Below are 20,692 nucleotides of genomic sequence, written 5' to 3' on the forward strand. Positions count from 1 at the left end.
ATGGTTTTCTCGGAGCCGCAGCCCGCGCTGTGGGGTGTGAGGAAGGCAGCCCCCCCACACAACCCGGGCTCTTTACTGGGACCCCCCCCAAAAAAGAAAAAAACCAACACGCAGGCAGGAGTTAAAAATCAGACGCGCATTTCTCCTCATACAACGTGCAACGCGATGTCCCTGCAGCACAAACGCGCTCCAGCTGCAGGCTCCTCGTGGTGTCAGCTTGCACAGGAGGCTCCAGGCACCCTGAGCGCCCTCATCTTCAGAAGACGCTGCGGAGCCCTCCCTGTGCTTTCCCCGGTGGGAATTTAGTGTTTGCATGACGTGCTCGAGTGATGCCCTGCCCCCAGCCTTGTCCCCATGGAGCCCGAACCCTCGGGACAGCAGAGCTGGGCAGGCGTGATGGCAGCCCAGCAGTGACGTGAGGGGGCTTCGGCTCTGGCCCCAGTGGCACCACTTTGTCCTATTGCACTGAAATGCCCATGGAAATGCCTCTAGCTTTGCTCAGACAGAAGTGCCCTCGGTGGGCACTACTCCATTCCACTCGTGGAGCTCCGGCACAGCTCTTCCAGATCTGTGGAGGCAGCAGACAGGCCCTGTTAGCAGGCTGACTGATCTCAGATTCACCATTTAAACTAATAACAAAAGCAGAGCACAAGGATCCAACCCCTTCCCACGGCCCACTGAGGGATGTCTGGGGACAGAGGTAATGTTCCACCCCCCATGGTACAAACTGTAGGGTACTCACAGCGCAGCACGGTGTCCCTGATCTGCCTGAAGCTGTTCTCCTTGAGAGCCGTGTAGATGTAGTAGAGGTTCCTCAGCTCCTTGGGGTAATCTTTCCTGTCAATGTCCTTCAGCACAGGGATGGTACGCCCATTGGCCATGGGGGCCTCTGCTAGCGCCTGGTGCATCTGGTACCTGCACCAGGGGTCCTGCAGGAAGCTGGGGGTGATGAGCATCACCCAGCAGTGGCTGTTCTGCACAGCCTCACACAGCTCTGTCATGACAGCACTGCCCGCCACGCTGTCCCGCAGCTGCAGGAAACAGCGCAGTCCCTGGGGTTGGCTCTCCAGGTAGGACACCAGCTCCTCCACAAACTCCAGGTCCACCTCGCTGTGGCAGATGCACACATCGTAGCTCTTCGCCCAGCGCGCGCTGCTCGAGCTGCTGATGTCCACTGGGGCTGGGCGGCCAGGCTGAGCTGTGCTGGTGCTGCTCGAGGAGCTGGAGCTCCAAGCAGAGGAAGAGGAGGAGAAGGAGGAGGGTGAGGACGACAGTGATTGGCTGATGGTGCTACGAGAGCCGCTCGATGTGTGGATGGAGCTCGGCTTGGGCTTCTGCACGAGCCGCCTAAACCATCCTGCAGAGGTGAGGTAAGAAGGGAGGCTCAGCACCAAGGCCCCAGAAGCCACATCCTCCTGAGCAGCCCCCGCCTCACATCCCTTTAATCTCTTGACCGCTCAACCACCCTGCCTCTGACAGCCCCTACATTGCATGGTAAGCCTTGGGGTTCTTCCCCACTTCCCTGCCCTCCAGCCCCCTTCTCCCAGCAAATAGCTCACCAGCCATAACAGGCAGTGCACCACTCAGCCTCCAAGCTCCTGCATGAAACCTCTCCTGCAAGGAGAAATGCAGAGGGGAGAGAAAGAACAATGCACCCAAGGATGCTCAGTGCATTTGCACCCCATAGGCAGCTACAGAGATCTCAGCCCCAAAACCATCTCCCCCAGGGCTGCTCCATGGCCACAATGCTCACTCCATTACAACAATTCCTGTAAACCCACACAAGCAAAAGGAACAGACAGACAGATTCACTTCCCCTTGTGCTTGGCGCACATGGGATTTCACCATGACTTGGGGGGATTGCGTGGGAAAGGGGACTTTGGGGGGCATGCAGCAGGGGCAGCCCCCTGTATCACCCAGAGCCTTGTGCTGCAGGGCAGCCCCAGCTTTTTCCTCCTCACCTGCAACAGGCATGTTTGTGGCAGCAACGTGCTGGCAATGCCCAACACTGCCGTGCTGTGCAACTTGTCTGGGCTTCAGCTCTCACAGCAAGCCTTCCTCAAAACACCAGCTCCCGCCTGCCACCCTTCTTCATAAAATTTTCCCCAGAGCAATGTTTCAGATCCAACTCCAAGCACATTGTTCAGCTGCATCCCTCTGAGCCCTTGGGATTGCTGAGGTTGCGCACATCCAAACTCCTCTGCTCCCAAGGGCTGTGAACTGGGACGCCTCTGGCAACACCCTCACCTGCAGCACGTGATGTCAGAGCAGGAGAGCCCCTCATACCCGGAGCAGGGCTAACCAGAGTCCAGGGGAGGGAACAGATCCTGAGAGGATGGGAGGAGAGGGAATCAGTTTCCAGGGATCAGCACAGCAGCACTGTTTCCCACAGTACACATCCCACACCCTTGGTGCTACTCCTCCCTCATATTTGGGGGGTGCATCTCTCCCTAAAAACACACAGGCAGGCCCACAGGCCACCTCTGCCCATTGAGGATCAGCTGCCTGACAGTAGGGATGCACCAGGTCCCACCTGTCCAGATGTGAGTGCACAGGGATCTGCACCTCGATGAGACTTGGGGCACTGGAGCAACTCATACAAGGATACACTGGTGCACCAGCAGCAAGTATGCTCCTGCTTGTTTCAACACCTCCTCCTGCCCCACACTTTTCCACACTTGCATCACCTCATTCACAACAAGCACCGCAGCCTTTGCCCCACAAAAGGAGCAGGGTGTGAAGCGAGCACTGACCAAACCTCCAGACCCACCAGGAACCCAGTAGCATACAGTGCCCTGCCCACGGAAACCACGATCCCCAGGCGATCCCTGCTTAGTAATAGCAAGAAAGCATAAGCATAACATTAAAGAGCTACTCAGTGGGCAGGGAACTGGGGTACCCACCTGAAATCCTTGTGTCAGAGCACAGAAGGGGCTGCATCAGAGCTGGATGGCAGCGCAGCATGAGGTAGGCAGGAGGGTCTTCTGGGTGGGAAAGGTGCAGACAGAAGATATTCACTCCGGAGCCCAATAGGATCCAGTGTGAATGGCCCAGCTGAGCCACTCCTGCAGCTTCCTCCTTGCCCCAGAGCAGCCCCAACAAAGCAATCCCATCCCCTCCCACCCCACAGGGAGCACTCACCAGCCCCGATGGCATGGAAGAGCCATCTTGGGGCTGGTGTCTCACTAGCAGGCAGACCAGCAGCTCGGACACGGAAGTGGAGGGTGGGGAAGCCAGCAGCAATCCTCATCTGGGAGACCAGCCCTCCCTAGGGCCTCCCTCCAGCCCTCCCACATCCGTCACGGCCGGGCCAACCCCATCAACGCAATGAGAACAGCACCTTGACATCCTTACTGCTGCACATCCTCAAGGACCCCAGATTCTCCCTTCTCCCATCCCTGCCTCGCTCACAGCATGGGGGACAAGGACACTCAGCTCCATGCAAAGCCACAAGCTTCTCATTTACCTGACATGCGCAAGCTGAGGGCATCAAACAAGACGTTTCCCTCCCTATCCAAACACTGCAGACGCACAGATCCCACCTAAAGAGTTCAGCATCACCCAGAGCACTGGCACTGGAGGGAGCCCTGTGGCTTGGCATCACAGCACTGCAGGTAGAGCACATCCGCCCTTTTGGGGTATTCCCCCCCCCCACTGACAATACAGGAAACCACCCCCAGCTGCTTAAATCCCTGCTCTGCACCCCATCACTTGCAGCGATGCACAGTTCCATTCACCGCTTCTACAAAGGACAGACAAGACCCTCCCTCACCGCCCAGGCTGGAGGCGCACAGAGGGGACTCTCACGCCCCGCTGACAGCATCACCCCACATCCCCGCTGTGGGGCCGCCCGTCCCACCCCACGTGGGCGCAGCGCCCGCCCTGCCGCTCACCCCAGCAGTGCGTGCAGCTGCGAGGAGCCCAGCGCCCCGAAGCACCGCGATCAGCCCCACCTCAGAGCTGCCAGCTCAGACCCTCTAGGCGGACCAGGGCTCGAAGGGTCGCAGGATTTCAGCCTCGCAACCTACAAAAAGAGTGCGTTCTCCAACCCGCACCCGGCTCCCGCTGCTCGGCAGGGCCGGCCCCCCTCACCGGCACGGGGCTCCAGGCAGCTCTGCCAGGCGTTCAGCACCGCCACAGCGCAACCGGCCCCGCTGCTGAACGGGGAGCGCCGCGATCGGGGCGGCTGCCAGCCCACGGGCCGGGGAGGCCCCGCACCGCAGCGCCCGCAGCGCCCCACCGGCACAGCCGGCCCCACGCGGCAGCGCGCAGCCCGGGCCGCCCGCTCGCCTCTCCCCCCGCTCCCGGCCCTCCGCCAACCCCCCACAGCCGCTTTATTACACCTTTAGCGAACGCCTGAGCTCTGCGATACCAACCAGGCGCCCAGCGGCGCAGCCCCTCCGCGCTCGGACGGACCGACAGACGCCCCGCCCACCGCGCGGCGCAGCCGCCATTTATTTATTGATCGACTTTTAATATTCCCCCACGCTGGAAGCATCGCGAGATCTGCGCCAATTCTCGCACGTGCGCTTTATTCTTCTCCCGCTCCCTCCCCCCAAAATTCTGGTGGAAGTTCCCGCCCCTTCCGGGACGGAGCCAATGGGAGGGGGCGGGCCAATGGGAGGGGGCGGGGCAATCGTCTCCCGTTCTCCCGCCCACAGCCCGACAGGGGGCGGGGCGGCGCATGCGCAGAGCGCCGCAAGGAGGGCGTCACCACGTGGGGCCGGGCGCGCGGCGCCAGGTGCGTGCGGGGAGGGGGGAACGCGGAGCGCTGCCTTGGCGACGGCGGGGCGGAAGGGGCGCGAAGCGGGGCCGCGATGTGGCGGGGGGCCGGGAGGACCTGAGCGGCCGGGTTCGCGGCTCCGCCCGCCCTCCTGCCTCTGTCCGGGCCGCCCCTCCGCGCCGCATCGGTTCCGGTGCCGTCCTTGGGGCTCGGCTGGAATCCCCAGCTGTGACGGAGCCGTGGCGGCGCGGCGCGGTGATTGGGGCTGCGGGACGCCCGTCTGGGTGCCTCCGCTGCTCGGCCGTCCGGCGCCCTTCGCGCCGCCCCAGCGCCCCGCCGTCCCAGCGCATCCTTGGGCGGCGCCGGGCGGCTCTCGGCGATCTGCCGGCGCGCCGCTCTGCGCTGCAGCCGTGCGGCCACCCGCCGTCCGCCCGCGGATGAGCCGTGCTGGCGGCACGGAGCGTGCGGTCAGTGTTTGTTACGGGCTTTTATTCCGGTGCTGGAGGCGCGCTGCGCTGTCCCTCTTTTCCTTAGCTTTCTCTTCTTGCCCCCCTGCTCCCCTTTTAGCAGCACATGAATCAGCAGATCCTTCCTGCGCTCGGCGGGAGCTGCCGCACCCCGCGGGCTGGGAGGGAAATGAACACGCAGCGCTGTCCTGTGATGCGGGAGCAGCGCTGCGCTGTGACGGGAGGACAGGGGGCCGCGGGGTGATTTCTGTGCTGTCTGCAACTCGGCGTAGTCTGAATAGCTGGGAAGTTCAGGGGAAAAAACTGGAGAACTGCTGCTTGTCTGGTGAGTGCCTGGTTGGTGGAACTCACAGCAGGGTCAGGTCCTGCCGAGGCCCCGGTGCAGGATTTTCCACACGGCAGTGGTGTCATCCTTGGAGACAATGCAATTTGACCTCGGTTACCCATCCAGAATGTTTGTGCTCGTGTGGCCCATCCCTGCAGAGCAGACCTTCCTCCCGGGCTCAAAGTCTGGAGGCTTCCAAGTCTTGCTCCTCGGAGAAGTAAACTGTAAAGAGCTTTGCTGTTATTGGAGCTCAGAACAAAAAGCACTTTTCTGGAGACAGGAGGAGACGAGGCATTATTTGTGGTTTGTTTTTGTTTCTTCTTGGTTATCTGCAGTAAGTGGAGATGAAGGCTGAAGTTTGTAATGTTAGAGAACTGTCTTGGTGGCTACAAAGAACATTTTTTCCTGAGTCAGAATGACTTTTGGAACGTCCTTAATACTTTAGGATCATGTAGAAATTGAACTGAGTTCTCCATTAATGCTGTTCAAAATATGCAGATACGTGTGAGGGGAGTAAGTGGTGTCAGGCTGGTCTGTCATCAGGTGACACAAGGAAAATAAAAGTCTGTTATGTGAGGTGGGTGGGCAGCGTGTGCCAAGGGCTTTCAGAAGGTGACAGGTGGGGTCCCTGCACACCTCTCCAAGTGTTTCATTGCAGTGCAGGCTGTCAGAAGGGGAAAGAAATGGAGCCTGGCAAGCATGCTGTGCCACAGCACTGCTCTTGGGAGAGCCAGCATGTCCTGTTTTCATTATCCAGCATGAAAAGGTTATCTAGATGATTGGGACAACCTCTTAAATTATTCCTGCTAACACTTACAGCTCAGCTGGGGTTTCCTTCCTGTAGAGCTTTCGCATGCATTACGCTGCAGTGCTGCTCCTGGAGTTGGTGGAGCATCTGCAGGCTCATTTGTTCTCTTTGAGAGGCCGGCTTTTTACGCAGGCAACAGTGACAGGACAAGGGGAATGGTTTAAACTAAAAGAGGAGAGGTTGAGGTCAGAAGTGAGGAGGAAATCCCCCCCTGGGACGGTGAGGTGCTGTGCTGCCCCATCCTGGAGGTGCCCGAGGCTGGGGGTGGGTGCTGGGCTGTGGGCAGCCAGCACACAGCTGGGAAGTGGAACTGACTCTGTGCACAGACTCTGGGGTTCCTTCCAACCCCAAATGTTCTGTAATCTCACCAAGGCTGCGTGGCAACGAAGGTCACAGCCCCTATAAAAAGCTGTGATTTCAGGCCAGCTGCTCTCGTACAACATTTCTGTTTGGCAGAAGCCTGCCTTTGCATTAACCCAAACCAGAATTTTTGTTGGACTCTTCATTACAAATGGCAAGAAAAAGAGATAAGGGTGTGTAGATCTTTCTGTTTTCTTTCCCTTTTGACAGACTTGTTTTGGAGAAACGTGTGGGAGAGGAGCATTTCCTGGCAGACTGTCTGTGTTTTACGTAATTTGCTTTTGAGAGTTCTCAGCACTTGGCTTCCTTCCTTTCTGTCAGCTCGGCAGTCAGATCCCACCCAGCCCAGATGTGTGGCCGGTTTGGATGATCCTTCCTTTGGCACCACGGAATGGAATGCTCTCTTTTTTTGATAGCCAACAAAAATCTGTTTGTGCTTCTTCCCTCCTGCTGTTTCTGAAGCAGTGAGAGCGATGTGCTGTGAAGGTGCCTTATCCTCAGGCTCCCAGAGAGCCCCGGCGGGACAAAGCAGCCAATCTGATCATGCTTTGTTGCTAGAAGTTAAGGAGGTGGATGAGAGCCAGGGTACAAAGTGCAGAAGCAAGGAGGCCCGATTCGTGGCTCAGAGGTGATGTAAAGATAACGAAACTGAGCATTATCCGCCTGCACAAACCTGCGGTCTGTGCCACGCTGTGATGCACGCATGTGGTGACTCTGCTTGTGGTCATTTGTCTACTGTAGAAACTGGATGGCTTCTACGGTGAGCCTGGGCAAAGAAACATTGTTGGAAGATGGAATGCCCCCTGCAAAAAAGCCCAGGTAACTTTAATTGCACTCCAGTGCATTTCTTCTAATAAGAGCTTTTCCCGTAACCTTGCACCGTCCTTTAATCAGATTGATGTTTGGCACAAAGCTTTAGCAGTCCTTTCTGTTGCTGATCCAGGAAAGGCATTCTGTCTCTAGCTGTGCTCTCTAAGTGATGTTTTCCTGTGGTGCACAAAACAAAGGCCTTAATGCTGAGCATGTGCTGGAGAATTCTTTGCTGCTGGTTTCCTTAACCCCAAAGCATCTTGCACAGAAAGCTTCATTTTGCTGCTCTGTCTCCCTGGTTTGGTGTCAGCCCTCACTCAGGTGCTGCCCTGGTGGCTGTGCTCCTGCACTCTGGGATGGCACATCCTGGTAGGACAGGCAGTTCCTCAAATAAGCTCGACTTTGCTGCATGAAAGGCTAAATAATTGCACTCTGGAGGCTCCCTGTACTTATGTGTAGGTTATCTGGCAGTTCTCTGAATTGCAGTTGCATGTGCTGAAATTTGTGATGCCAGTCAGTGGGGCTGTGCCTGTTTCTGAAGGATACTGAGCTGTGTCCCTCTTCTGCTCACCAAAGAGCCCTAATGGACGTTTTGATGAAAAACTCAGGCAGAGAGTGCCTCAGTTGTCCTTGATTTGCACGTTCCATGACTCAGGACATCCTTCCATGTGTGGTGGTGCCAGCTGTGCTGCTTTCTCCTCTTGCAGGAAGCTGTTGCCAAGCCTAAAAACCAAGAAGCCTCGGGAACTTGTTCTGGTGATCGGAACAGGAATCAGTGCTGCGGTTGCTCCCCAGGTCCCAGCTCTGAAGTCTTGGAAGGGTTTGATCCAGGCCCTCCTGGATGCCGCTATTGACTTTGATCTTCTGGAAGATGAAGAAAGCAAAAGGTTTCAGAAGTGTCTCCATGAGTACAAGAACTTGGTTCACGTTGCCCATGACCTTATCCAGAAGCTCTCTCCGGTGAGTGCCCGCAGCTCTGTGTCTGAGTCCCGAATGCTGCCCCAGGAGAGCAGTTGGTTTTGGAGGTGCAGCAGGTCTGCATTTACAGGGAATCGAGCACGTGCCGTTACTGGGCTGGGTTCCTGATGGAGGGTTTGGGCCAGGAGCTCCCAGAGCTGTCTGTGTCCCTCGGACAGCCGGGTGCCCCCAGCGGCTGCGTGATTCTCGCTCTCAGGTCTGACTACGAACTGCTGGCGTCCCATGTTGAGCTGCCAGGGAGTGCTCCCACCTCGGTGGAGCACATGAAGGGCAAGAGGAAATCAGCCCACTTTGGAGAGTGACACTCCTTTATCTCTGAGCTCCAGAGCTGAGCTGAGTCAATAAGTCTGGATGGAGCAATGCCTGATGAATGTCTCTTCTCAGGTGTTCCCTTGTTCTTGCTCTTCGACCTGAAAATAAATCTGATAAAAGTGCAGCGTTTACCTTGCGAGGACCTATAGCTTTGCAGAGCTCTTCAAGAAATGCATGGATAGTTCTTGTGTATTCATTTGGCATGAAGTATGAAAAGAAACCAGGCTCTGATCTTAATCTCTCTCTGCTTCTCAGCGCACAAGCAACGTTCGCTCAACGTTTTTCAAAGACTGTTTATATGAGGTGTTTGATGACCTGGAATCTAAAATGGAAGATTCTGGGAAGCAGCTGCTTCAGTCAGTGCTTCACCTGATGGAAAACGGGGCACTGGTGTTAACCACAAACTTCGATAACCTGCTGGAACTGTACGCAGCACACCAGGGGAAGCATCTGGAGTCCCTTGACCTGACGGATGAGAAGAAGGTAAAGGATGTTGATTCAAAGGGCTGAGCTGGGACAGCATGGGGTGCTGGCAGCTGCAGGATGTGCTGTTATGCCCATGTCAGGGGTTGTGCAGCTAACAGTAACTTACATCATGTTAGATGAACGCCAGACAGAGGCTCTGACAACTTGGGGCAGTGAGGAATGAAGACGCAGGCTGGTTTCTAAAGTGCAGTTCTTACTGGCTGATATCAGTGCTCAGGAGCAGCCTTTGGGCCTGGTGTTCCTCTGGTCTCTGTCCCTGAAACCTGTGGCTGGGATCTGCTGAAATACAGTGAGCCCTGCTTCCACGTGAGGCTTGGATTGACAGTTCTCACTGAAACAGGCAACTCCAGGCAAAAAGCAGAGCTGGCCTGTCTGCTGTAATGTGCTTTTTGTGGGAGTGCTTTTTGTGAGGGGGCTCTGGCCTGCCAGGCAGCACGCTGCAACTTCTGGTTGCCTTCGTCCTTCCTCCCTACCCTCTGCCCTGCCTCCAGAAGGGCCGAGCAGCTCTGTGTGGGACAGCACCTCGTGCTGCTGTGCTGCATTGGTAGCTGTTGGCCTCAGACGCTTCCCTGCCTGCCTGGGGCTTCAGCCAGGCAGAAAATGAGTGGCAAACAGCACAGCCCGTGCCCTGCAGCACTGCCCTCCTCTACACCGTGCGCTTTGCTCATCCAGCTCACAGTGCTGCTCTGTTTGTGGGTGCTGTGAAGTAATGTTTCCTTCCATCCTGACTTGTTTCTGTGCTTTGTTTCCTCTGTGACCTCTTAATCTCCATGGCTGGAGGTACTTAGAGCAATACAAATAAGCGTTCTAATTATTGCCAGCTTAAATGAGCTGTGGTCTGTAGGAGTAAACTGCAAGCCCCAAAGTGGCTTTCTGAAATGAAGGTAAGCAGCTGAGCTTTCTCAGGGCCTGGGGGAGCAAAAAATGAACTTGGGAGAAACTCGAAGAAATTGCTGACATTACATTCCATTTTTCCCCCTTTTCTGCTGAGCCTGGTGAATTGATTATAGACTCTTTCATGACGTTAGCCATTCCTCTGTAGTGTTGAACCTAGAGGTGCCATAGGCTGCTGATGTAGTGGCTGTTGAACTCATAACCTCTTGAGGAAACGAGATGAACGTGAGGAAGAAGCTGCCTCTGAGAAGCTTCTCCAACTGCCACTTTAGCAGCACACAGTTCAGCACCTGAAGAGGTGGGAGACAAGTCTTAGGGCAGGAGCTGCAGAAGACCTTAGCGAGGACTGTGCCCTCAGCAGCTCTGCTGGAAGCACTCACTCACACTCCTGGCCGTTTGTTCTGCAGGTGCTGGAGTGGGCCCAGGAGAAGAGGCAGCTCAGCGTCCTGCACATCCATGGTGTTTACACCAACCCCAGTGGCATCGTGCTGCACCCGGCCGGCTACCAGAATGTGCTGCGCAACACCGAGGTCATGGTGAGGCTGTGCTGCAGGGCCGTATGAAGAGTCCCATAAATTAGAGCCAAATTCCTTCTGAAAATACACTCTGCTCTTTCCTTTTTCCTCTTTAAGCGAGAGATTCAGAAGCTGTATGAAAACAAGTCGTTCCTGTTCTTGGGCTGTGGTTGGACTGTCGATGACACCACATTTCAGGCCCTGTTTCTAGAAGCTGAGAAGCACAAATCAGACCTGGAGCACTTCATGCTCGTGCGGAGAGGAGATGTGGACGAGTTCAAGAAGCTCCGTGAGAACATGTTGGACAAGGGGATTAAAGTGATTTCCTATGGAGATGAATACACAGACCTGCCCGAGTACTTTGGGAGGCTGGCGAGTGAGATCGCCACGCGGGGCCGAGCAGGTATGGGCTGTGTGCACCTTACAGCTGATCCTTGGAGCACAGCACAGCGTTACTGCCTCCTTTTCTCTGTCTTGTATTTACCCCCCCCAAATTTTCTGCATTTGTAGTTGGATTTGGGGCTTATTTTCACACAATTGCTGCATGTTCATGTAGTTAAAACAGCTCTACTGCTTCTGACGCCTTCATACCTTTTTACATGCAGCTGGCATCATTTATTCTCTTTCTAATGAAAGGAAAGTGCATGCCAGGCTCATTGTTTGGTCTCAGTGCCCTGCACACTACTCAGACTGAGCCAATTCTTTAACAAATGAGATTTCACACTAATAAATCGTAAAAATCAGAAACAAGCTTGCTAGCCAGAGCCTTGCTGGTGTGTGTCCTGAAGGTAAAACCCAGCCAGGAGGGCATCCCGTGGAATCCCTCAGTGCTGAAGTCATACACCCAGATTCCTGGCACCAATTGCTCCTGAAGTGCCATCCCATTCCTGGAGGAGTGCAGGCTGAATGCTGTCGGCGCCCTCCTGCCTTCCCAGCCCATTCTTACGCTCTGCTCTGTTTTAGGTGTGCCCAACGAGGGACAACAGCTGAATGGCTCCGCTGCAGCCCACACTGAGATAACAGGTAAAGTTCCCCCAAGTGCACTCAGAGGTTCCTTGTGCAGCAGAGCAGGGGTGGGGTGCAGTGCTGAGGCCACTGCTAACTTGTGTTGCGCAGCATCACTCCACAGCCAGCCCCAGTTCAGAGCCTTCAGAGCAGAGGCTCCACCTGCCCTGTGGCACCCAGCGTCCCTCTTTCCAACCACCTTGCCAGGCTGGAGGTGCCGCAGGAGCAGCGCAGGTTTTACAGAGCCTTTCCTTCCTCCAGGATGCAGCACGTGAGCCTCAACCCAGGAGTGATGCTATGGATGCTCCCCACACCGCAGGCAACCTGCAGCACCATGCGAGGGGAGGAGCAGCACCCTGCTCAGAGCTGCTGCCTGCCCACCGTGCTGAGCCCTGCCGAGCCAGGCAGGCACGAGCCAGAGAGCTGGGCCCGTCCTCACACAGATGCCTGACAATGTAGACTCTCCTTTTTACCAAGGGTGTGTTTGCTGGGGACTGTGATCTCTCCACCTCAGCTGCTGCCTCCTGTAATTTCATACTTAATGCCTTTGTATTCTGTACTTTCACTTCAGAATGAAACTTGAGCAGTTTTTGTTTTTGTTTTTTTACTTGAAGCTCTAGTTTTATAGTCCTTCCTTTGTACTGTACAGTATTTTGTATGTTGAAGCTCCAATTAAAGGTCTGTTCAGTTCCATTACCCTTTTGGCTGCTGTTTGGTTTGTGTGCACACATCGCAGCCTGAAGGCAGAGACGCCGGTCTGTCTCCCCCATGAGGAGGAAAAGGGTTGTGGCTGAAGGCAGGCCAGTTGTACACAGAAAACAAATTATGAAGTTTATTTATATAAATTATGTCTCTTAGCAGACAGCATTCAATTTATTGCACTAGAGCACATCTGCAATACGGAGCTACAAGACATCGTAAGAGAGTTTTGTATTATTCAATGTAGCACTTTAGACCAGGATCGAGAGGCACTCTAAAGGGGGGGAGAAAGGGTGCAGGGAAGCAGCAAGCAGCCACCACTGTCTTCCAGTATTTTTTTTCTTTTGTTACATAGTTGAGGCAGCAAACAACGCTGAGGCCAGCAGGCAGAAGATCCCCAGGGGCACACCGCCCTCCATCGCTGGCCGGTGGAACAACCAGCATTAGCAGACCACACTGCTGCAGTTCTCTGGGTACCCTGCAGCAAGACCCCAGTGACAAAAGAAATGGGGGCCATAAGGCAGTTTAGCATCTCCCCAGGAGCCCCTGCTTGCCCAGGACAGGGGCAGGCTGTTACAATTTTTGGTTTATCAACTTTGGTGAGCTGCTACAGCCAAAGTTAGCAGCACTATGAACGGTCAGATGGTCTAATGCTGTCACTAAGCAGCAGCTGTCCCTGTTGTACGGTCTGCAAGAGCACAAAAGAGCAGCATGGGGCTAAGTACCCACTTGCAGCACTGCCCAACAGTGCACAGCTGCTGCTAATGACAGCACAGCCCCAATGCACAGCAGGTCCTTGCATTGCCACTTGGATAGCATGAACAATACAAAGCTCTGGTTTCAGCCTCTGCATGAGGGAGGCTGAATTACTGGAACAGAACGAAGGAATCCAGGGGAAGGGCTGTACTGAGCAAAGCCCCATAACTGATCAGGGAAGAATGCTCCAAGTAGAGAAGAGAGCTTTCATTTACAAATACTCTGTAATCAATAAATATGGCAGGAGAGCATGGACCTAACTGGAATAAGCACAAGGTGATCAGGTAACACCTTCCTTCCTACTTTATACTCATGCAGTGCTGGAAGAGCACACCAGCGAGCACTCAGATCAGATGGGCAGGGGAAGCACAGCCCTTGCACCCGCATCCCTTCATTCTGTTTTGCACTACACTGGAAAGACTAGTCAGTCACAGGGTGAAGCATGTTCTTCTGAGACATCTGCAAACAGCAATTTGGTGCAATACTTGATTTTAGGCCTTCATGAGCGCTGCGACCACAGCCTTGGCGTTAAGGCTACGCAGATCACAGTAGGTTTGTCCAGTACCAACAAAAACAATGGGCTTGCTTGTGATGTAGGTCATGGAGATGGCAGCGCCAACCTGCCGAAGGGATGAGCACCATTAGCAAGGCCAGCTGAGGCTGTCCTCCCCAAAACCTCCCATTGTACAGCCTGTTGCTCCACAAAAACACTTCCAGTTCACTGCTTCAGAGGGAAGCAAAAAAAGAACCCAAGAATGCAACAACAAGGATCCAAATTTCTGAGCCTGAAGCTCTGAGTTTTGGAGAACAGTTACTTGCAGAAATACGTGGAGCATTACAGCTGTCATAACTGGGTGTCGGTGCCATATGCAGCCACAAGTCATCTCCCACCAGGATTTCACCTTCTCCAGATTTCATTTCCTACACTGTATAAGCAGGCTCACCCTGATTTAAAGCCACGTTATTCTGCATGGCATTTAATGCAGGCTCTGAGTGGCTGATTCAGCTGCACTTCCCTTGGGATGTGCTTGCTGCAGCTGCCCCAGTATTACTTCCTCAGGGGAGCACAAACATTCAGCCTTCTTACGTTTTCCAGATCTGTACGGTCCCAATTCCACATCCCCCAATGCAATACTGCCAAAGAACTGGGACGCCTCACAGCCATTTTTCCACAGGGACAGAAATCAGTCCACTTCATTTTGTCTAGATGATTGGAGTGCATTTTAACACAAAGGACAGCCTCTAGGAGAGGTCATAAGTGGCCCACTGAAAACAGCCCTTGTTTGTTGACTGCACCTCTTCCCTCCTGTCACCAACAGGAGAGTTGGACAGGTTAAGGTTGGAGATAACCCCCAGAGCACAAAACGCTCCCCTTACCTTGTCATCGATGGTATCAAACTTGGTGAGCACAATTCCATCAATGAGCCGGGGTGTCTGGGCCATGGAGTGGTCAGCCAGGGCCTTGTTGAACTTGACCTGAGGAAGAGAACATCCTCAAGAAATGAAGTTGTGAGGCTGACCCTGTCTGAAACATCTCCTGTAAAACCTGCACAGATCTGCTCTTATCTGCCCTTCCCAGAAAGCAACTCTGCACACTCACCAGCTGATCCACAGCCTCATTTCCCACCAGAGCTTCTCCAACGAAAAGGACCAAGTCAGGAGCATTGACGGCAATGAGTTTTGCCAGAGCTGTCATCAAGGGGGCATTGTCCTGCATGCGGCCCGCCGTGTCCACCAGCACCACGTCGAAGCCCTGGTTACGAGCTGGGGAGATGTGGAGAAGGCATAAGTAGGACGAAGTCCCAGGACTTCCTGCCCCCTTCCTAGCCCCCTCCTGCCACCACTCCTTCCTACCATAGGAGATGGCCTCCATGGCGATCCCCGCAGCGTCCTTCCCATAGCCCTTCTCGTAGAGCTGCACCATGGTCCGCCCGCCGTGGCTCTCCGGGGGGTGCAGGGCGTTGAGGCGCCGGGTGTGAGTGCGGAGCTGCTCCACTGCCCCCGCACGGAACGTGTCACAGGCAGCAATGAGCACACTGAAACCATTCTCAATGAGCCAGAATGAGATCTGTGGCCAGCAATGGAAAAGCCTCGTTAGTGGCCACAGCCTGAGCTCAGTCCTGTCCCAGGAGCCGCCAGCACCGTGCCCTACCTTGGCCAGGTTGGTGGACTTCCCAACACCGTTGACACCGCAGAAAGTGACCACGTAGGGCCGGCGGTGTCGCTGCGCATCCATGACGTCCCGGAGGACGTCCACACGGCGCTGCGGCTGCAGGATCTGCACTAAGGCCTCCTGCAGGGCCTGCTTCACTGTTGAGGTCACAGCTGGGAAAAAGGAGATAGAAGGAGAACTTGTCACACCTGGAAAGCCCTGCAGAGAAGCCCTGAGCCACAAATTACAAACGCGAGGAGGCCAGGAAGACATTTGGTATCACAGTTTCACCAGGTCAGAGAAGCGGGGGACTCAGGCCAGCAAGCTGCACACACCAATAAGAACACAAGCAGGGCACAACCACTTACTGGTGAATGTTCCCATCACTTTCCCTTCCAGTTTCTTCGCCACTGATTCACAGAGCTGGACTGCAATTTCAGCTGCCACATTTTTTGCTTTGGGAGAGAGAGAGAGGCAGAGAGAGAGAAGAGAGCAAGGTTATCAAAGCAGAACGGGTGGCACATGTTGGACTCCAGTATCACACCAGGCCCTGGGAGTTCAGTGCACTGGGGGACGAGTGGAACTGAAGAATCCCCTCCGGATTACACCATTCAAACAAAGCCACACACAGCAGACCCATACATACCAATTAAGTGATCTTTCATCTTCTCCAGGACTGGGTCCATGTCCTGTCTTGTCAAGCTCTTGGAGCCCACCAGGCCTTTCAGCATGCCAAACATACCTCCAAGGCCACCTTTCTTTGTGCTGCAAAGAAGCAGAACAGTTACCTTAAGTGTGAACTGCATAGTGCATGCAACAGCCAGCAGCAGGGAGACACAAGAGCCTGTCACAGCTGACAAACAGACCTGTTTACATCCGCTACAATACTGATTAACACTGGAAAATGAATTATGGGAGGGAAATCATGAAGGGTGTAGCAATCAGGGCTTCAGGAGCCTCTACCTGGGTTTTGAAGTGTTCTGCATAATCTTCTCCTCCTCAGCTTCTTCATCACTCTCATATTCAAGGTCGTAGAGGCGGCCAGGCTCACGGTTTCGATCCTTAAGGGCCTGCAAGATGAAAGCAGCACACTGAGAAGTGGCAACTGCTTAATTTCATTTTCCTGGCTTGCTTTCACTGCCACCAGGAACAGCATCAGTTACAGTCAGCAGAGGCAGCTCTACAGATCTTTGCCAGAAGCGCTCATTGTTTGATCCAACGTGCATGCAAATCTGGTGCTGTTTGCAGCTGTCACAGCAGGAGAAGACATTCTCTAGGTAGTAACCTTACAGGCAGTAGGCTGGGCACCCTGATCCCCTCTTCTAGCACCTTCTCAGCCAGCCTTGGTGACCTGCCTGTGTTCGTGATGCCCCGCTGACTCCAGAAGAATGCACCAAAGCAGAAACCATGACCTGACTTCTCCTTACCATATCAGGATCAAATTCCTCCATGGGAGAGGCCTCTGAGTTCCCGTTGGTAGTGGAGTTACTGTAATCAAGTACTTTGGCGTTAGAGTTCCCCAGATCCCATACTCGGGGTTTCTTCCCCTTCTCCTTCTGAGCATCAGGCTTTGGAGACTTGCTGAAATAAAGACCACAAACATTTTGTTCGGTTGAGTGAAGTATGAGCAAACGCCTTCTTAGAGGCTTCAAAAATTCAAAGTCCAGCTATCAAAAAAGGCAGAAATCCAGGCTAAAACTGACCAATGCCAAATCTCCACAGAGTTTATCTATCTGAACTTTAGTCTTGTCTCAAGCTCAGTATGGTCTGTTTTAACCCAAGCCAGCCATCAGCTCACCCTTTATTTACAGTGGGAAAAACTCCCCCCCATAAAAGAAATCTGGACCCCACATATGAGGTCTGAATTTTGAACACCATACTATACTTTGAGCACAGTCTGATGATTAACAGGATGATTTTCAGGAGCAATAAAGGAAAGAGAAGCTCAGGTATCACCAAGGGATGGCACAGAGCCTCCAGCAAGAGCTGGGCTGCAGCACGCGTGGATTCACCACAGCCTGACCGTGCCCCTGCAACCCACCTGGACTTCTCCCCTGCTTTCATGTGTCTCTTAAAGAATTCTTCCCGGTTCTTCTGCAGTATTTCATCCTTGGTCAGTTCCTCCTTGTCCCCAGTGGCCGAGGACTGCTTTTCACTTGGGGCTGCTTTACTGGAGGCTGTAACAGCTTCATTCCCTGAAGGAAAGAGCACCAGCACAAGCTCAGCCTTTCAGAACTAGCAGAAAGAGCCAGCGCTGCACAGACTGTACATGAGAAATTCCTCTGTGAAGACAGAGACCCACTCCGGCCTCACCTCTGAGATTTTGGAAGCCTCAGGACACATGAGCATCTTATTTCAGCCCAAAGGCAGCTGTCTTTGGGATCCCATTTTCACAAGATTAGCAGTTTATGAACCAGCTCTCCCCAGACATTTTGTACGCTGGTCATTCCCCAACTCAGAACCAAGAATGCATGCTAAGAAGCCATGTCATTACAACAGAACAACCTTTGCCTGTCATTGTCCTAACCGAAGGGCTGTCTTCCTCAATCTGGAAATATGGTAACATTACCATAGCAGATTAAATACATTAAGCAGGACTTTTACCTCTTGAGCCTGTGCTGGCTGTGACCAGAAGACCCTGAACAACACTCAAGTGCTGTGGAATGATTAGGAAAGCACAGGCAGGGCCACACGTGACCCACATTTCACAACACTGGAATATTTACACCCCTCCCATACACACCACATTTCCCTTCGACTCACCTTCCTTTTTGGAACCTTTGTTCTTCTTGTTCTTGACTTTCTCCTTTGGTTTCTCCCCTCTGGTCTCTATCATACACTTGACAGTCTTTTGAGACTTCACAGACTGCTCAAATGTCTTCATCACGGTGGGAGCTCGGACCTTACTGCTCTCCTCTGCTTCCCTGTGGGACAGTGCCCATGAGCCTGAATTGCAGCCCTGTGCCCCCCAGCCCCAGACTTGTGTCTGCTCTAGATAGAAGTAGCATTGAAAAGCTCAGCCTTCCCCACAGACCATTTCTATCAGGTTTTTGGCTATTATGGCCTCATCTGCTATCATACAGCATGCAGCACAACTAAAGAGCAGAGCCACCCACGCTCAGACACAGTGCTGAGCTCTGGGGCAGGAAAGCTCCTCACCGGAGGAGGCGCAGGAAGTCATCCTTAAAATCAAAGGTGCCATTTAGGATGCCCAGGGTGCCCTTCTGCTGGAACTCATTGCGGTATTTGTCTCTGAACTCCTTGTGAACGTCGTCTATCAACTTGTCCACGTAGGTGAGAGTCAGGATCTTCTGAAATCCCACCTGCAACAAAGTGCAGTGGAAAGATGTCACCTTAAGCAAATGGCACTTCAATAATTAAAAACACTAAAAACATTAATTGCCAGTATATCCAGCAGGCAGAATTGACCTTTCTGGATTTCAAACACTTCGTATGAAGTTTTTTAATTTCAGGCACCAGATGATGCAGGCTTCAGACTGAGTTTCCTAATCTGACTTCCGAAGCTTTTAATATGTTCTCTATCTCTCTTAAAAAAAAAAAAAAAAAAAAGCACACAATGCAGAGCTTTGCTTTAAAATATGACTCCCAAAACAATGCTGTTTCATAGCAACAAAGACATGCACTGAAAGACCAGAAAGCCCTGTGCTTATCTGTATAAATCCAATCAAGCTTGTGTGGAGTCACTGAGATAAGGAACAGAGAGCTAAAGGAGAAAAGCATCACAGCTTTCCTGAAGTTGAAAAGATTAGCCATTTTTTACTTTTTTTCTATCATAAATCCAAATACAGACTTCCCATCTGCGATGAGGTTTTCTCAGAATATAACAGTCTGTGCTGTTTCCATTCCACTCAAAGCTGGATTCTTAATCCTATCACTGCTGACTAAAATAAACCAGCACAATCCACAGCAGCACACAACTGAAGGAGGACCCACACTCCGCTCACAAAACCCAGCCTTCAGACAGCACAAACCCTACAGTGTGCTGGGAAAGCCCACTGAGAACACAACAGGCAGGCAAAGCACCATGGGTGACCTCAGTGAAGAGCATTCCTCACCCCCAAAAAATACCAGAGCAAGAAGCTAAGCCAGGCAGAGACAAAGCACAGCAGTATCTGAAGCACCAGTTTGCTCAAGATGCACTGAGGTGACAATTCTCCAGCACTGTGTGTGCAGGAACACCTCTGTCCAAACAGGACGGCTTTTGAATGCTTGCACCCCACGTGCTGCTCTTCCCAAGCTGTCCCCACGGCAGCTCTGCATGCCCAGCACCAGCTGACCCGTTGCCAGCTCAGCTCAGTGGCAGCCTCTGGGTGTTTGACACGTGGCCCAGCTGCAGCATTTCTCAGTGGGCACCAAACTCTCCTGGTGGCGCAGGTGGAGGAACAACAGGACATTGTGTGCCAGGGAAAGTGTCACCTCCCCTGTGTGCAAAATATCTTTTGCACCACGCAGTGCTGAGCTAAGCCCTGTTTTTTTGTGAGATTTTAGTAAGTCAGGGGAAAGCCTCAGCCCCACAGGAAGGCAGAACCCAACATCTCTGCCTTCCTGGAGCTTCTGACCTAGCCACAAACCTCCCTGAGCGCTCTTCCTCTTCTGAGCCTCAACAAGCCCCTTCCTGAGAGTCCCTCAGAGCAAAGAGCACGACAGCCAATCACAGAAACAAAGCATTTAGAGATCAGGGCAGCCCAAGAGGGAGCACTTACCACAAACACCAGCTCAAACTGGTTGTCCAGCTTGTACTTGAGCGTGAGGGCTTCATGGGTGAAGGAGTTGTTGCCACCTCGCTCCTGTGGGATGGACCCATCAATTCAAGGTGGTGACAGCAACAGTGTGACACCCCCCCCTTGCTATTCCTGTTTTTCCCCCAGCCAGAAAAAATCCCCCTCGATGGGATTCCAGGCGCAGCCCTCAGCGCCCAAATAGGGACCCCCGCCCACCGCCACCCCGTCCACCCCAGGATACCAGCCCCTCCCCTCCAAAGGAAGCAGCTCTCCAAAATTCGGCGGTGCTAAGCTCTACTCTCCAACTCCCAGATACGCGGTTCCTCTTCGACCCGCCCCCCCAAGCAGCAGCTCTGCCCTCAGCCCCACTCCTCACGGAGGCAGCCGCAGCCTCTCCCCGTCTCCCCCTCTCGCAGGCCCCTCCCTCATGCAGGCCTCCGCTGCCGCTCCCCCGCCCCGGCGGACCTGCAGAAGCACGGAGCGGATGAGGGCGTTGACAGGGGCAGTAGCGGCGGAAGCGGGCCCGCGGACGCCCTGGAAGCACCAGAGGACGAGCCCGCCCTTGCTGAAGATGGTGAAGAAGTCCAGCATGGCGGCGCCGGGCCGGGCTGCGCGCACACGTCGCACTGCTCCGCGCACTTCCGCCGGAAGTCACCGTAT

At 53.8% G+C, this 20,692-nt stretch overlaps 3 protein-coding genes across 20 annotated transcripts; 1 reads left to right on the top strand and 2 right to left on the bottom strand.

Moving 5' to 3' along the window:
* Nucleotides 1-121: 121 nt before the first annotated feature.
* Nucleotides 122-4,517, bottom strand: TIRAP (TIR domain containing adaptor protein). 13 transcript variants are annotated; one of them, XM_090123526.1, is made up of 7 exons: nucleotides 4,377-4,517; nucleotides 3,894-4,024; nucleotides 3,467-3,521; nucleotides 2,904-2,984; nucleotides 2,248-2,327; nucleotides 743-1,357; nucleotides 122-568 (listed from the first exon to the last, which is right to left on the bottom strand). In XM_090123526.1, exons 5-7 carry the CDS (start codon nucleotides 2,282-2,284, stop codon nucleotides 525-527), a joined length of 696 nt encoding a protein of 231 aa, XP_089979652.1. In that variant the 5' UTR covers nucleotides 2,285-2,327; nucleotides 2,904-2,984; nucleotides 3,467-3,521; nucleotides 3,894-4,024; nucleotides 4,377-4,517; the 3' UTR covers nucleotides 122-524. The 13 variants fall into 13 exon arrangements, with proteins under 13 accessions (XP_089979652.1, XP_089979650.1, XP_089979651.1 ...); XM_090123524.1 differs by having other exon boundaries at nucleotides 3,142-3,521; XM_090123525.1 differs by having other exon boundaries at nucleotides 3,467-3,542.
* A 129-nt stretch (nucleotides 4,518-4,646) lies between these two features.
* SIRAL1 (SIR2 antiphage like 1) lies at nucleotides 4,647-12,395 on the top strand. Of its 6 annotated transcripts, none has more exons than XM_090123513.1 (9): nucleotides 4,715-4,741; nucleotides 6,894-7,311; nucleotides 7,425-7,502; nucleotides 8,201-8,453; nucleotides 9,039-9,266; nucleotides 10,571-10,699; nucleotides 10,796-11,081; nucleotides 11,642-11,701; nucleotides 11,945-12,395. In XM_090123513.1, exons 2-9 carry the CDS (start codon nucleotides 7,157-7,159, stop codon nucleotides 11,956-11,958), a joined length of 1,203 nt encoding a protein of 400 aa, XP_089979639.1. In that variant the 5' UTR covers nucleotides 4,715-4,741; nucleotides 6,894-7,156; the 3' UTR covers nucleotides 11,959-12,395. The 6 variants fall into 6 exon arrangements, with proteins under 6 accessions (XP_089979643.1, XP_089979639.1, XP_089979641.1 ...); XM_090123515.1 differs by having other exon boundaries at nucleotides 4,722-4,741; nucleotides 7,149-7,311; XM_090123514.1 differs by having other exon boundaries at nucleotides 4,725-4,741; nucleotides 7,146-7,311.
* A 106-nt stretch (nucleotides 12,396-12,501) lies between these two features.
* Nucleotides 12,502-20,688, bottom strand: SRPRA (SRP receptor subunit alpha). The gene is made up of 14 exons (XM_031599715.2): nucleotides 20,498-20,688; nucleotides 20,015-20,098; nucleotides 18,450-18,613; nucleotides 18,054-18,214; nucleotides 17,332-17,485; nucleotides 16,718-16,871; nucleotides 16,254-16,360; nucleotides 15,937-16,055; nucleotides 15,659-15,745; nucleotides 15,291-15,463; nucleotides 14,993-15,206; nucleotides 14,739-14,902; nucleotides 14,516-14,614; nucleotides 12,502-13,758 (listed from the first exon to the last, which is right to left on the bottom strand). Exons 1-14 carry the CDS (start codon nucleotides 20,621-20,623, stop codon nucleotides 13,630-13,632), a joined length of 1,935 nt encoding a protein of 644 aa, XP_031455575.2. The 5' UTR covers nucleotides 20,624-20,688; the 3' UTR covers nucleotides 12,502-13,629.
* Between the last annotated feature and the right edge of the window lie 4 nt (nucleotides 20,689-20,692).

The sequence above is a fragment of the Phasianus colchicus genome, chromosome 23 (genome assembly GCF_987193195.1).
Source record: "Phasianus colchicus chromosome 23, bPhaCol1.hap1.1, whole genome shotgun sequence".
Classification (NCBI taxonomy): Eukaryota; Metazoa; Chordata; class Aves; order Galliformes; family Phasianidae; genus Phasianus; species Phasianus colchicus.